This window comes from Ranitomeya variabilis, chromosome 1, assembly GCF_051348905.1.
Source record: "Ranitomeya variabilis isolate aRanVar5 chromosome 1, aRanVar5.hap1, whole genome shotgun sequence".
NCBI classification, from domain to species: domain Eukaryota; kingdom Metazoa; phylum Chordata; class Amphibia; order Anura; family Dendrobatidae; genus Ranitomeya; species Ranitomeya variabilis.
This window is the reverse complement of record NC_135232.1, coordinates 954,788,077-954,801,073: the sequence shown is the minus strand read 5'-3', so window position 1 is coordinate 954,801,073 and position 12,997 is coordinate 954,788,077. Positions and strand designations below refer to the sequence as shown.

The 12,997-nt window shown below is 45.6% G+C and overlaps 2 protein-coding genes across 5 annotated transcripts in view; one reads left to right on the top strand and one right to left on the bottom strand.

The window, feature by feature from the left end:
- Nucleotides 1-12,528, bottom strand: part of ABCE1 (ATP binding cassette subfamily E member 1) — a 46,629-nt gene extending 34,101 nt beyond the window's left edge. Inside the window, exons 1-3 of one of the 2 annotated variants that reach the window (XM_077279271.1) lie at nt 12,392-12,528; nt 6,888-7,033; nt 523-608 (exon numbers count right to left, since the gene is read on the bottom strand). In XM_077279271.1, the coding sequence (XP_077135386.1) occupies nt 523-608; nt 6,888-6,990 (189 nt within the window). In that variant the 5' untranslated portion in view covers nt 6,991-7,033; nt 12,392-12,528. Of the gene's footprint in view, nt 1-522; nt 609-6,887; nt 7,034-12,322 lie in introns of both variants that reach the window. The other variant, XM_077279272.1, reaches the window with a different exon arrangement.
- Nucleotides 12,529-12,609: 81 nt separating this feature from the next.
- ANAPC10 (anaphase promoting complex subunit 10) overlaps nt 12,610-12,997 on the top strand; it is a 122,243-nt gene continuing 121,855 nt past the window's right edge. Inside the window, exons 1-2 of one of the 3 annotated variants that reach the window (XM_077279274.1) lie at nt 12,610-12,798; nt 12,916-12,992. The gene's annotated coding sequence lies outside the window, so the exon portion shown is untranslated. Of the gene's footprint in view, nt 12,824-12,915; nt 12,993-12,997 lie in introns of all 3 variants that reach the window. The other 2 variants (XM_077279275.1, XM_077279273.1) reach the window with 2 other exon arrangements.

Sequence of the window (12,997 nt, the reverse complement as noted above, 5' to 3'; positions counted from 1 at the left end):
CACTGCCCCGGTTCCTTCAAACACCACCTCTTCTACCTGGATGGAAGTGTATGACAGCTCTACGGCATCCACATGGTGCTCGAAAAATCACACTGACACGGCGGAATCAGAGACCATCAGTGCGAAGTCATGTAATGCACAGGCTTCACTTGTAAGTCACCAGCTCCCTGGCTGTTCAAAATGGCAGTGAGGTGCGACATGTCTCCGATAACACTGCGCAGGTGCGAGACTTCAAGCACTGTGTGGATGATGGCATTGGAAGGGACCGGGGTGGTGCTGGATTAGCCCAATGGACCGAACCGCGCAATTTACATGTACTGCGGGGCAAGTAGAAAACACGATTTTAAAGGGTATGCATGGGCACCTATGAGGATTTAAAGGGGTAGAACGTTGCAGGAACCCCTTCTGAATGATTTCAAAGATTATGGGCATGGTTTATAAGCCAACAAAATGGTGACAGATTACCTTTAAAAAAAAAAAAAAAAGAAATAAAAAAAAAGAAAAACATTTCAATCATCTCACTTTGATGCAGATTCCACACCCGATGCAAAGGGTTTCTGAAATCCATACAATCTTACTTTGAGGAGTGACTTCAATGCACAATTTTCCTAAAATTAAATGAAAAAAGATCAATGCAAGGTTAACCATTTCATAATTTACATGTAAATAGATCTGCAAGCAATGTTGTAGAGCATGTGAAAGGAGCAGATTCACATTCTGTGGGAAAAGATCCAATACAGCTAACATTGCAATCTTTTCATTCTCAACCTGGGAGAGTCCAGAGGGAGGTCCTTCTCAATGATGACACACCACCAATCACATTTATACAGGGACGGCAGCCCAACATTGAGGAGACCGCCTACTGAAGAAGCAGAGGGTTAGAGAAATACTGAATGGTTTTTTTTCATATTTTCATTTGAGATATTTGGCAACTGTTAGGCTGTGTGCACACGTAGCAGATTTTTTGCGTTTTTTTCGCGGTTTTTCGCTATAAAACCGCGACAAAAACGCTAACATTAAGCATCCTATGTAACAGAATGCATTCCGCATTTTTTGTGCACATGCTGCATTTTTTTCCTGAGCGGAATCGCAATCCAGAAAAAAAGGCAGCATGTTCATTAAAATTGCGGAATCGCGGCGATTCTGCACACATAGGAATGCATTGATCTGCTTACTTCCCGCACGGGGCTGTGCACACCATGCGGGAAGTAAGCAGATCAAGTGCGGTTGGTACCCAGGGTGGAGGAGAGGAGACTCTCCTCCACGGACTGGGCACCATATAAGTGGTAAAAAAAAAATGAATTAAAATAAAAAATAGCGATATACTCACCCTCTGGCGGCCCGACCTCCTCAACGGCTTCTGTGGTGTGTGTGAAGGACCTGCGATGACCGCGGGTCACGTGACCGCTACGTCAATGGAAGGTCCTGAACACACAGCATTAGGAACGGAAGCCGCTGAGGTGAGTATAACCTTTTTTTAATTTTTTTTAATTATTTTTAACATTCTACCTTTTACTATAGATGTTGCATAGGCTGCATCTATAGTAAAAAGTTGGTCACACTTGTCAAACACTATGTTTGACAAGTGTGACCAACCTGTCAAACAGTTTTCCAAGCGATGCTACAGATCGCTTGGAAAACGCTAGCACTCTGCAAGCTAATTATGCTTGCAAAACGCTAGTTTTCTGCGGGTATATGCATGCAAATTCTGCATGCGATATACCCGCGGCAGGAGGCGCAGAATTGCCGCGGATATTTCCGCGGCAATTCTGCTACGTGTGCACATAGCCTTAATGAAAATGTTTATTTAAAAATCCATGTCTTTATTCTATTTTTCTATGTTTGTGACTTTAAAAAAAATAATCAATTGTATTTTTAGTATTTGTGTTTTTGATCTATCTTCTTTAATGGTCTTGCGCTTGAATACCTGAGATTCCAATATATTACTGCCAGTTAGGTATAAACAGGACAAAGGACAGCTATGGGGGCCTTACTTAGGCCCTAAACCGACATCATAAAAGGGATCTTCTTTCTTAGGATACAAACACAGACTTGTAGGGGTATGTGCACACGTTCCGGATTGGCCTGCAGAATTTTCCACACAGAATCTGCATCTCTTGGCAGAAAAAGCAGGCCAAAATGCTTGCGGATTTAATGAGGAATTGATGCGGATTGTCATGCGTTTTTTGATGTGCGGATTTGCCTTACTCAATGTATAGTCAATGGGCGCAGAAACGCTGCATTTTCACACAAAACTGAAATGCTGCGGAATCCGCATGGATTTTTCCGCAGCATGTGCACAGCAATTCTCAAATTCCCATTGATTATCATTGTTACTGTACTACATTGCGGATCTGATGCAATTCCACGAATCCAAAAAACGCTGCGGAAACGCATCAAAATCTGCAATGTGTGCACACAGCCTAAATCCTACACTAAGGATTCTCCAGTGCAGAGAGTGAGCAATCATGTAGGCAGGTGGAGGGGCCGGGAAGTCACAGACAGGGAGAAGAGCCAGAGTACAGCCAGGCCCATGTGCCCCAAACAGGGCTGTGGTAAGCCGAACCTCCGACTCCCTCATAAAGGCTTCACTACTGAGCACGTCCATAAATTGTAGAATACATTAATCAACTAAAACCGATCAGGAACAGAACAGACATTTATAGAACATTTCACAACTTTCCCAAATTCTTATGAAAAAACTAGATGGTGGCCCGATTCTAACGCATCGGGTATTCTAGAATATGTATAGCCACGTGGTATATTGCCCAGCCACGTAGTATATTGCCCAGCCACGTAGTATATTGCCCAGCCACGTAGTATATTGCCCAGCCACGTAGTATATTGCCCAGCCACGTAGTATATTGCCCAGCCACGTAGTATATTGCCCAGCCACGTAGTATATTGCCCAGCCACATAGTATATTGCCCAGTTACATAGTATATTGCCCAGTTACATAGTATATTGCCCAGTTACATAGTATATTGCCCAGTTACATAGTATATTGCCCAGTTACATAGTATATTGCCCAGTTACATAGTATATTGCCCAGTTACATAGTATATTGCCCAGTTACATAGTATATTGCCCAGTTACATAGTATATTGCCCAGTTACATAGTATATTGCCCAGTTACATAGTATATTGCCCAGTTACATAGTATATTGCCCAGTTACATAGTATATTGCCCAGTTACATAGTATATTGCCCAGTTACATAGTATATTGCCCAGTTACATAGTATATTGCCCAGTTACATAGTATATTGCCCAGTTACATAGTATATTGCCCAGTTACATAGTATATTGCCCAGTTACATAGTATATTGCCCAGTTACATAGTATATTGCCCAGTTACATAGTATACAGCACAGAGCCACGTAGGATATTGCCCAGTGACGTAGGATATTGCCCAGTGACGTAGGATATTGCCCAGTGACGTAGGATATTGCCCAGTGACGTAGGATATTGCCCAGTGACGTAGGATATTGCCCAGTGACGTAGGATATTGCCCAGTGACGTAGGATATTGCCCAGTGACGTAGGATATTGCCCAGTGACGTAGGATATTGCCCAGTGACGTAGGATATTGCCCAGTGACGTAGGATATTGCCCAGTGACGTAGGATATTGCCCAGTGACGTAGGATATTGCCCAGTGACGTAGGATATTGCCCAGTGACGTAGGATATTGCCCAGTGACGTAGGATATTGCCCAGTGACGTAGGATATTGCCCAGTGACGTAGGATATTGCCCAGTGACGTAGGATATTGCCCAGTGACGTAGGATATTGCCCAGTGACGTAGGATATTGCCCAGTGACGTAGGATATTGCCCAGTGACGTAGGATATTGCCCAGTGACGTAGGATATTGCCCAGTGACGTAGGATATTGCCCAGCGATTTCCATGCTTGTGTGTCCTAAGCTAGATATTATACGATATGGGTTATTCATCAGTATTTGTTTTTAATTGACATCCATTAGGGATACGTGTTTAACTATTTTTTGTTGTTTTTCTCTTTTAGGTGTGATGGCCACAGTCGGTTGTCAGGAGGCATGGGATGCCTGGGAATAATATCAAGATTGGTATTCACTATTTATGTGTATTTTCCTTTGGTTTCCCTCCATTTGCCCCCCGACTGTTGCTTTAAATTATACACTAATAATGCATGTTAGGATATGATGGTTGTTTTAATATATGTGCAAGATAGGATTTAGTTCAGTTAAATCCAAATGGGGAATGATTATCTCTCCTGTAGATTCTGCTAGAGCTGCGGATGTTATGCCTATCACCTAGGTGATCGGCGCTACCCTGTGTCACATGATGCGGTGGGTGTGAAGTGGGCGGGTGGCTTCGCTGGCTGGTTGTTCCACAGTGTGTGGATGCTTCCTGTCTGCGATGCGCCTGCGCACTCGCATCGCCGCTATCCGGGGACCGGGTTTAGACGCCGGACCATTGCATGGACACTTCCTGTTTATGGGGCGCCTGCGCACTCGTATCACCGCCTTCTGATGATCGGGACAGGACGCCGGATAATGACGTGAGTCTGTGACGCTCACTAGGAGCTTGTAACGGCAACTTTAAGTGGAGACATGGATATGTCCGACTGTCTTGGTTTTACTGATAGGTGTTTAGACCTGTTTTGGCGGCGAACTGAGTGATATCTGATTGGCTTAAATCATGCCCGTGCCCTATGTGGATTGGTGGAGATCTCCATGACAACCGGAATGCACCAAGTGGATTGCACAGGTTTTTGTTTACATTTATCAGTTTGTATAAATTCAATGTATTTTGGTGTGGGAATATTGTTATGTATATTGGCGCTAGTTGGTTTTTAACATGTGGATGTCTGATGTCTGTTTTGTATTTTTGTAATGTCTATGGTCTGTGGGTGGCGACTGGATGGTGATTGGTGCCCTGCGTGGTATCCACACTATTTAAGGCCGGCCCTTTTTACTATATGTATGCTTGAAAAAGACCTATTTAGGTCGAAACGTTGCTGCTTTGATGGCATAATAAAGACAACTCTTTTTAACCATTACACCTGGATGGAGCGCTGTGACCTTTTTTTGTTTGTAGGATATTGCCCAGTGACGTAGGATATTGCCCAGTGACGTAGGATATTGCCCAGTGACGTAGGATATTGCCCAGTGACGTAGGATATTGCCCAGTGACGTAGGATATTGCCCAGTGACGTAGGATACAGCACAGAGCCACGTAGTATATTGCCCAGCCACGTAGTATATTGCCCAGTGACGTAGTATACAGCAGAGCCACGTAGTATATTGCCCAGCTACGTATGACACAGGTTAAAAAAAATAAAAAATAAACATATATTCACCTTCCGCAGGCGCGTTGTAGCTCTGTCGCCTGTGTGGGGTGCAGGCGGCAGATTCCGGTCCCAGGGTGTGATGACGTCGCGGTCACGTGACCGTGTCGCGGTCACGTGACCGTGTCACGGTCACATGACCGTGACGTCACGGCAGGTCCTTGTCGCGCAGGACCTGTGATGACGTCGCGGTCACATGACCGTGTAGCGGTCACATGACCGTGTAGCGGTCACATGACCGTGTAGCGGTCACATGACCGTGACATCACGGCAGGTCCTTTCCGCGCAGGACTTGTGATGATGTCGCGGTCACATGACCGTGACGTCATGGCAGGTCCTTCTGCCAGACCTTCCTTACCACCGTTCCGTGCCGCTTGCATCGCGAGGAGCGGGAAAGGCGGCGTAGGTGAGTATATAATCATTTTTTATTTTTTTTAAATTATTTTTAACATTAGATGTTTTTACTATTGACGCTGCATAGGCTGCGTCAATAGTAAAAAACTTGGTCACACAGGGTTAATAGCAGCGGTAACGGAGTGCGTTACCCGTGGCATAACGTGGTCCGTTACCGCCGGCATTAACCCTGTGTGAGCTGTGACCGGAGGGGTGTATGCGGACGCCGGGCAGTGAGTGCGGGGAGTAAGGAGCGGCCATTTTCTTCCGGACTGTGCGCGTCGATGATTGGTCGTGGCAATGGTCGTGGGCGTTTTGCCACGACCAATCAGCGACTTGGATTCCATGACAGACAGAGGCCGCGACCAATGAATAGCCGTGACAGACAGAAGGACAGACAGACGGAAGTGACCCTTAGACAATTATATAGTAGATATTCATCACATCCTGCATTGTACTACTGTAGTCATTTGATTACATATTTTTGGAGTTGGTCCATTTTATACCGACTCCACCAAAATGGATACAGACTCCACAGCTCAGGCACTAAAATCTAATCAGCAGAAAACTTCAGATGGCGACTAAAGAAAAACAAAGCAGATTTCTTCAAAGCAACCAATTTAATCAGCATTACAGCGCCATTGCAGCTGTGTCTTTACATAACAAAATCATGCTGACAGGTTCTCTTTAATATGTCAATTTATGGCACGGTGTTAAAGAGGTAGTGCAGCACTGCTCACTTCAGGGTTAGGTGGTGACAGAAGAAGCATTATTCCTTTAAGGGTATGTGCACACACTGCGGATTATGCTGCGGATCGGCAGCGGTTTCCCATGCATTTACAGTACCATGTAATGCTATGGGAAATGAAATCCGCAGTGCACATGCTGCAGCATGTCAATTCTTTGTGCGGAATCAGCAGAGGTTTTTCAACTGCTCCAATAGGAAGCTGCAGGTGAAAAACCGCAGCGGAAACCGCAATAAAAACCGCGATAAATCCGCAGTAAAAACCGCAGCGGTTTTGCACTGCGGATTTATCAAAAACGCTGAGGAAAATTCCGCAATGGAATCCGCAGTGTGTGATGGCCTAAAGGACACCGGAATAGAATCAACTAGGAGCTTGCACTTCTAAACCGGATATCAGCATCCGTCTTCACAAAACTGTACTTACCCATTCTCACAACAGGACAACTTTTTTTGCACTCTTGACGACATTTCTTTGGCTTACATTTGTCATGGTTAACAATGGCTATTCTGGTCAGTTTGTCGGCCATCTTGCATGTACTATTGGCTGTTCCTGTTAGGCAATTTTAAAACCTAAAATAAAAAAAAGTGCTAAATATTACTACATTATTTTATGAATAATTTGATTCTAAATCCATAACTTCTTGTAGCACAACATTAACCCCTTAATGTCAGCAGCAGTTCACGCTCTATGAAGGGGGCCCAGGAGCTCAAACTAGACAACACAGAGCGAGTATCAGCATTTACAGAGCTGGCACCTTGACTGACTCATACGATCGGAGCTAGCTCTAATCCCATCAATTTTCCACTGTTAAGCTTATACAGACATTATAGTATGGGATCGTGAAATAATATTTTAGCGCAAAGAAAGAATCAGCTGTGATCCCGTGCTGTAATGTCTGTGTACCTTATGCCTTCTCCCCGTGGTATGCTCAGACCATGTTCCTGTACGGTCAGACACGGCCATTACACAGTACACAGCAGGGCACATTAATAAGATTAGCTCAGCACAGGTACATTTTATTTAAACATATCCAATTGTGAAACTTATTTTTATTCCAAGATCTCTTGATTAAAATTAACTTTTATTCGTGGCACGACCCCTTTAACTTACGGCTGGGTCCACAATATGTTTTTAGCATTGGTGAAGAAAAGGCCTAACAGTGGTACACACCCATAGACTAACACTGGATACATTGTAAGCTACTTAAAGAGAACCTGTCACCAGAATAAAAGCTATTAGCCTGCACATATGGGGTTAATCTGCAGGATAATAGCATTATTAACCTGACTGGCCTCCGCATTTATCAAGTGAACTTTATCTTCCCCCCAGTGTTCCGGTCTCAGTCACAGGGCCGGTGCCGGTTCAGTCATCGCTCTGAGTATAGAGAGCGGCTGGTTACCGCTCTGCATTGGGGCCGGCTGCCTCTCAGTGTTGGGTGGGGGTGTGCGGTTACAGCTGACGCTCTGTATACTGGGAGTGGCGACTTAACCAGCATCGGAACCACTCCTGTGACCGACACCGGAACGCTGCAGGAAGGGGGATTCGTTTTCTCCCCGGCTAAGAGCAGTCACTGGGCAGGTTGGTAATGCCACTAACCTGCACATTAACTCCATATTTGCAGGTTAATAATGTTTTTTCTGGTGACAGGTTCCCTTTAATGACATAGGTTAGGCTTTGTTTATATTCTCTGTCACCCATACATGAGATGTTTAAATGTTCGGTCATGAAAGAGCAGTAAAAGGCTCATGACGTGCCCAGTGAAAGGATGTCCTTCACCGATTCCGTAGAGTCATATGTCTCCCATCGACTTGCATAAAAACAGTAAAAGTTTAAAGGGAACCTGTCACCTCATTTTTGAGCAATGAGCTGCGGCCACTGCCTTTCGGGGCTTATCTACAGCATTCTAGATTGCTGCCGAACACTGCGCTCACTGTATAGTGATTGTTACAGCCCCCTGCATCTCCCCAATGACTGGAAGTGAGCAGAGAGAATATCACTTTATTCCTCCTTTGCAGGTAACTAGCCTTTCTCAGAGTGACATGTTCCCTTTAAATTGGTCCAAATATTTAACAATTGGAGCTCCAATGCTCAGGTAATCATGCTTGCATTTGGGAAACAGATGACACTACAAAGTAATATAACTTTATAAAGGGGTTCTTACACAAGCACATGAAAAACAATGCAGCTTTGGATAAAATCTATTACCATCTAGTAACAATGCCTATCGGGAGCCACATTCTGTGACCATACCGACCACAAAGATAGCTGTGGATCATGCTAGTCTGCAAAAACCTGACAGAAGCCCAAGCACAGCTCAGCAACAGTTACACAAAAGCTAGAAAGATAAGACTGAGGATAGGAGTGCTGCATGGGCCACTAGGCTCTACTGTCCCAGTACATTACACCAGCGCAGTTACTGAGCGGTCCGGAGGCTCTTGCAAAAAATCAACCAGTTTGAGCTCTTCTAGCTCACTACAATAGAAAGACATCACTAATTCCCGGCTACTCACTAGTGACATTACATCGGTTATTAGTAGTGATGAGCAAGTGTGCTCGTTACTCGAGTTTTCCTGGCATGCTCACGTGTTCTCCGAGTATTTCGGCGTGCTTGTAGATTATCTATGTGTCTCCGCAGCTGCTAGACAGGCTGAATACATGTGGGGATTCCCTATCAAACAGGCAATCCCTGCATGTATTCAAGCTGTCTGGCAGCTGCAAATCATGCAGCTGCGGAGACACAAACTAAATCTCCAAGCACGCCGAAATGCTCGGAGAAACTCGAGTAACGAGCACACTCGCTCATCACTAGTTACTAGTTATAGAAGGGAGGCAGTGGCCATGACACCAGCGGTCGCTAACTAGTATACAAGGGTTTTAGTCACTGATGAAAGCAAGTCTGGACTACTAAGTGTCTGAAGAGGAGATATAGGGAACAGCATTTCCAATGGCTTCCTGATTCTGATTGCTGGCATGAGAACAATTCAGATATTGGGTATTCCAAGAAACAAAGTACCATATCCCTAAGGCTAGGTTCACATTGCGTTAGGGCAATCCGTTAAGCGCATAGCGCTAGCGGATTGCCCTAACGCAATGTATCTATAGGGATCGCGTTTGCCGATCCCGCTAGCGCAGATCCCCGATCTGCGCTAGCGAGGAACGGACCTTGGGCGCACCTCGGACGCTGCTTGCAGCGTCCGAGGTCTGTCAGAAAATGACGGCACATCGCTAGCTCGTGCCGAAAATGGCATGCGCTAGAGAGCAGATTCACATTGCCGTCAATGGGTGCACTAACGGACCCGTTGCATGGCGTTAATTGCAACAATTTCGTCATGCAACGCAGTCCGTTAGCGTTAACCCATTAACGCAATGTGAACCTAGCCTTACTGATGGGGCACATTATTGGGCAACACCTGCTCACTTGTGATTTCCCCCCTAATAGCCTGGTGGCTGTAGTCACAAGTTGTGTTTTTGCAGTCTTTAGTAATGCAAATTTTAAGCTGCATTTTAGGGTATGTGCAGACGACCAGTAAACACTGGGGGGTGGGCGCTGTGCTTGTGCAATGTCCAGATGTTACAGCATAGTGGAGGGGATTTCAAGAAATCCCATGCCCACTATACATCCAGAGATGCCTGCAGATCACCCATGGAGACGGACATGCGGTGCGTTTCTCCAGACAGCAAGTCAATTTCACCAAAAGGACGCAGTGAATTCGCACCTGCACCCAATACACGGCAGCGCTTTGGTCACAGCAAACATGCGCTGCGTCCAAAGCGCTGTCACTTCCATATTGTGTGCACCCGGCCTTACAGTACCAGCAAAGTCTATGAGATTTCAGAAATTTCATGCACACACTTTTTTTTTCCTGACTGATTTGGCACACTGCAGCATATCTCCAGAGTATTTGCAGTGTTTTTTCACCCATATGAAACAATGGGCAAGTGTAAAAACACAGAAAAAAAGCAAATATCAGTTTTTGCTACATTTTTGGTGGAAAAAACCTAAGGAAGTTTATTTGGGGCAACTAAACTTTTATCAACATACATAAGAGATAGCAGAAAACGCAGCAATAAAAATTACAGCAAAACCTGCTTTTTGTAAGCAGCTTAAAATTTGCATTAAAAGAAAAAAGCAAAGTGTGAACATAACCTTACTGTTTCAATGTCTGGACTGGCTGTGGGTCTCCTGAGCTGCACTCAGCAGCCTCATAAAGGACTATGCTGAATGTGAGAATCCGGCTTAGCCAGAGCAAAGGGCTGCGGCATAGATTGACTAACGGATGATCATGAATGTCACCATTCCTGGAAGAACCGAGTGTAGGTCCTCAGTAAGACTGCTGTCAGTTAATGGAAAGGCATCTAGTTTTCACGGTTGAGTTGCGCAGATCTGCCACATATGGCTTGTCCAATGCTATGACGACTACAATGGCACATCGAAAAGTGTCATCACTACTGAGTGGCAGGTTGTAAAAACATTCTTTGATCTGTGAGGAGCACATTGTCCACCATGGGCGGATACACTGCTAATTTTCAGGACAGATTTTGTTTAGGCAGAAAACACGCAGCAGACTACAGTAGAAGCAAAGTTGCAGGATCTGCTTCTCTCAACAGTCAGTAAATGGCGCTCAGCTGAGGACAGCAAGCGCCAGTGATGGGCCGAATGGCCATTTCTTATGTGTCAAGATGAGACCGTGAAAACATCAGAAGTGGAGGCGGGGAATCAGCTAAGCCTTTCTTAAGAGGGGACAAAAAAGGAAATCCAATAACGTTCAAGTGAGCGATGGCATGTTAGAGTAGTGTTCCCCAAACTACAGTGCTCACGGCCCCAACACGCCATGTGATTACCTTAGTATTCTACAGGGGATGGAATTATTATTAAGGCTTCAGAAACGGCCACAGGTTCTCTCACCTGTACAATACTGAGGAAATCCGGAAAACATGAAGTGTTACACAGAACAGCTGGTTTATTTCCCCCAACTCACTGCCGAATATTCAGGATGACGGCTAATGCCTCCTGGGGAGTCAGAGACTAGTCTGCCTAACAATGGGGCAGGAGCACTGGACGGGCTATACATAATGAATGGGGGTCTCAGTCCTAGCACTAGTCATACATTATATCTATATATATATATATATATAATTGTCTAAGGGTTTTCCTGTCTGTCTGTCCTGGAAATCCCGCGTCTCTGATTGGTCGAGGCCGCCAGGCCTCGACCAATCAGCGACGGGCACAGCATGGCGACTTTGATGTCATAATGGAAATCCCGCGTCTCTGATTAGTCGAGGCCGCCAGGCCTCGACCAATCAGCGACGGGCACAGTATCGACGTAGATGTCATAATGGTTGACATGGCGACGATGTCATAAAGGTTGCCTCGACCAATCAGCGACGGGCACAGTCGGAATCATCATTGTCCATATACTACGGGGACATGCATATTCTAGAATACCCGATGCTTTAGAATCGGGCCACAATCTAGTATATATATATATATATATATATATATATATATATATATATATATATATATATATCACAATGGGGCAGGAGCACTGGAAGGGCTGTACATAATGAATGGGGGTCTCAGTCCTAGCACTAGTCATACATCCAGTGTAGTATAATGTATAATATATATATATATATATATATATATATATATATATATATATATATATATATATATATATATATATATATGTCTGCTGCCTGTCTTACAACCACAGTGCTGCAGACGTACAGTCCATGCTGGCAGCTGTAGATGGACAGGGGTTATTACCGAGCAGTTGTAGACTACAGGCAGCTAATCCGTGTTACTACTATAGACACATACATACACATATATATATATTATATATACACACACGGATAAGGGAGTCCCAGCAGGCCGCCACACAGCGGAGAGCAGATGCCAGGCCGTGACGGCCACTCACCAGAGGAGGAGCCGCCGCTGAGGAGGCAGGAGCCGGTCGGTAGAGAAGACGTACGACCGCCTCTCCCCCCTTTTCTCAGCGGTAACACTCGCGCTTCTCCCCCGAGCAGCAGCGTGCAAAGCGCACGAAGAGAAACCGGCCAAGATGGCCACCGCTACCACCCCCTCCCTCACCACCGGCGTGCAGAGCTACGTAAGCGCTGCGTGTCACTGTGGAACGCTTCGTTGGGCTGCGAGTCGCGCTGGTGACGTCATCAGCTGGAGCCGAGCGCCTGCAGACTGGCGGGTCTGGTTGAGTGTCTTTGGTGTAGAGCTGGTGTCCCTGGGATGTCGTGAGCAGTGTGCCCGGACTGTGAGCAGCAGCTGGACGGAGCAGGCACGTACCCGTGTCCTCTCAGCGTGTGCACAGTGCGTGTGTTGGGGGGTTGGAGGGGTAATGGCTCCATGCTCCTGCCCGTCCTTGTAGAGTACTACATTAGCTGTCAGGATACTGAGGGGGTAACGGAATTTCTCTGTCTTTTTCAGGATAAGTGCCAGGTTTTCTTCCCCTGTCTGTTCCTCAGCTTGGGTTTCGGAGCTTCCTCTCAGGGAAGAACAACGAGGTTTG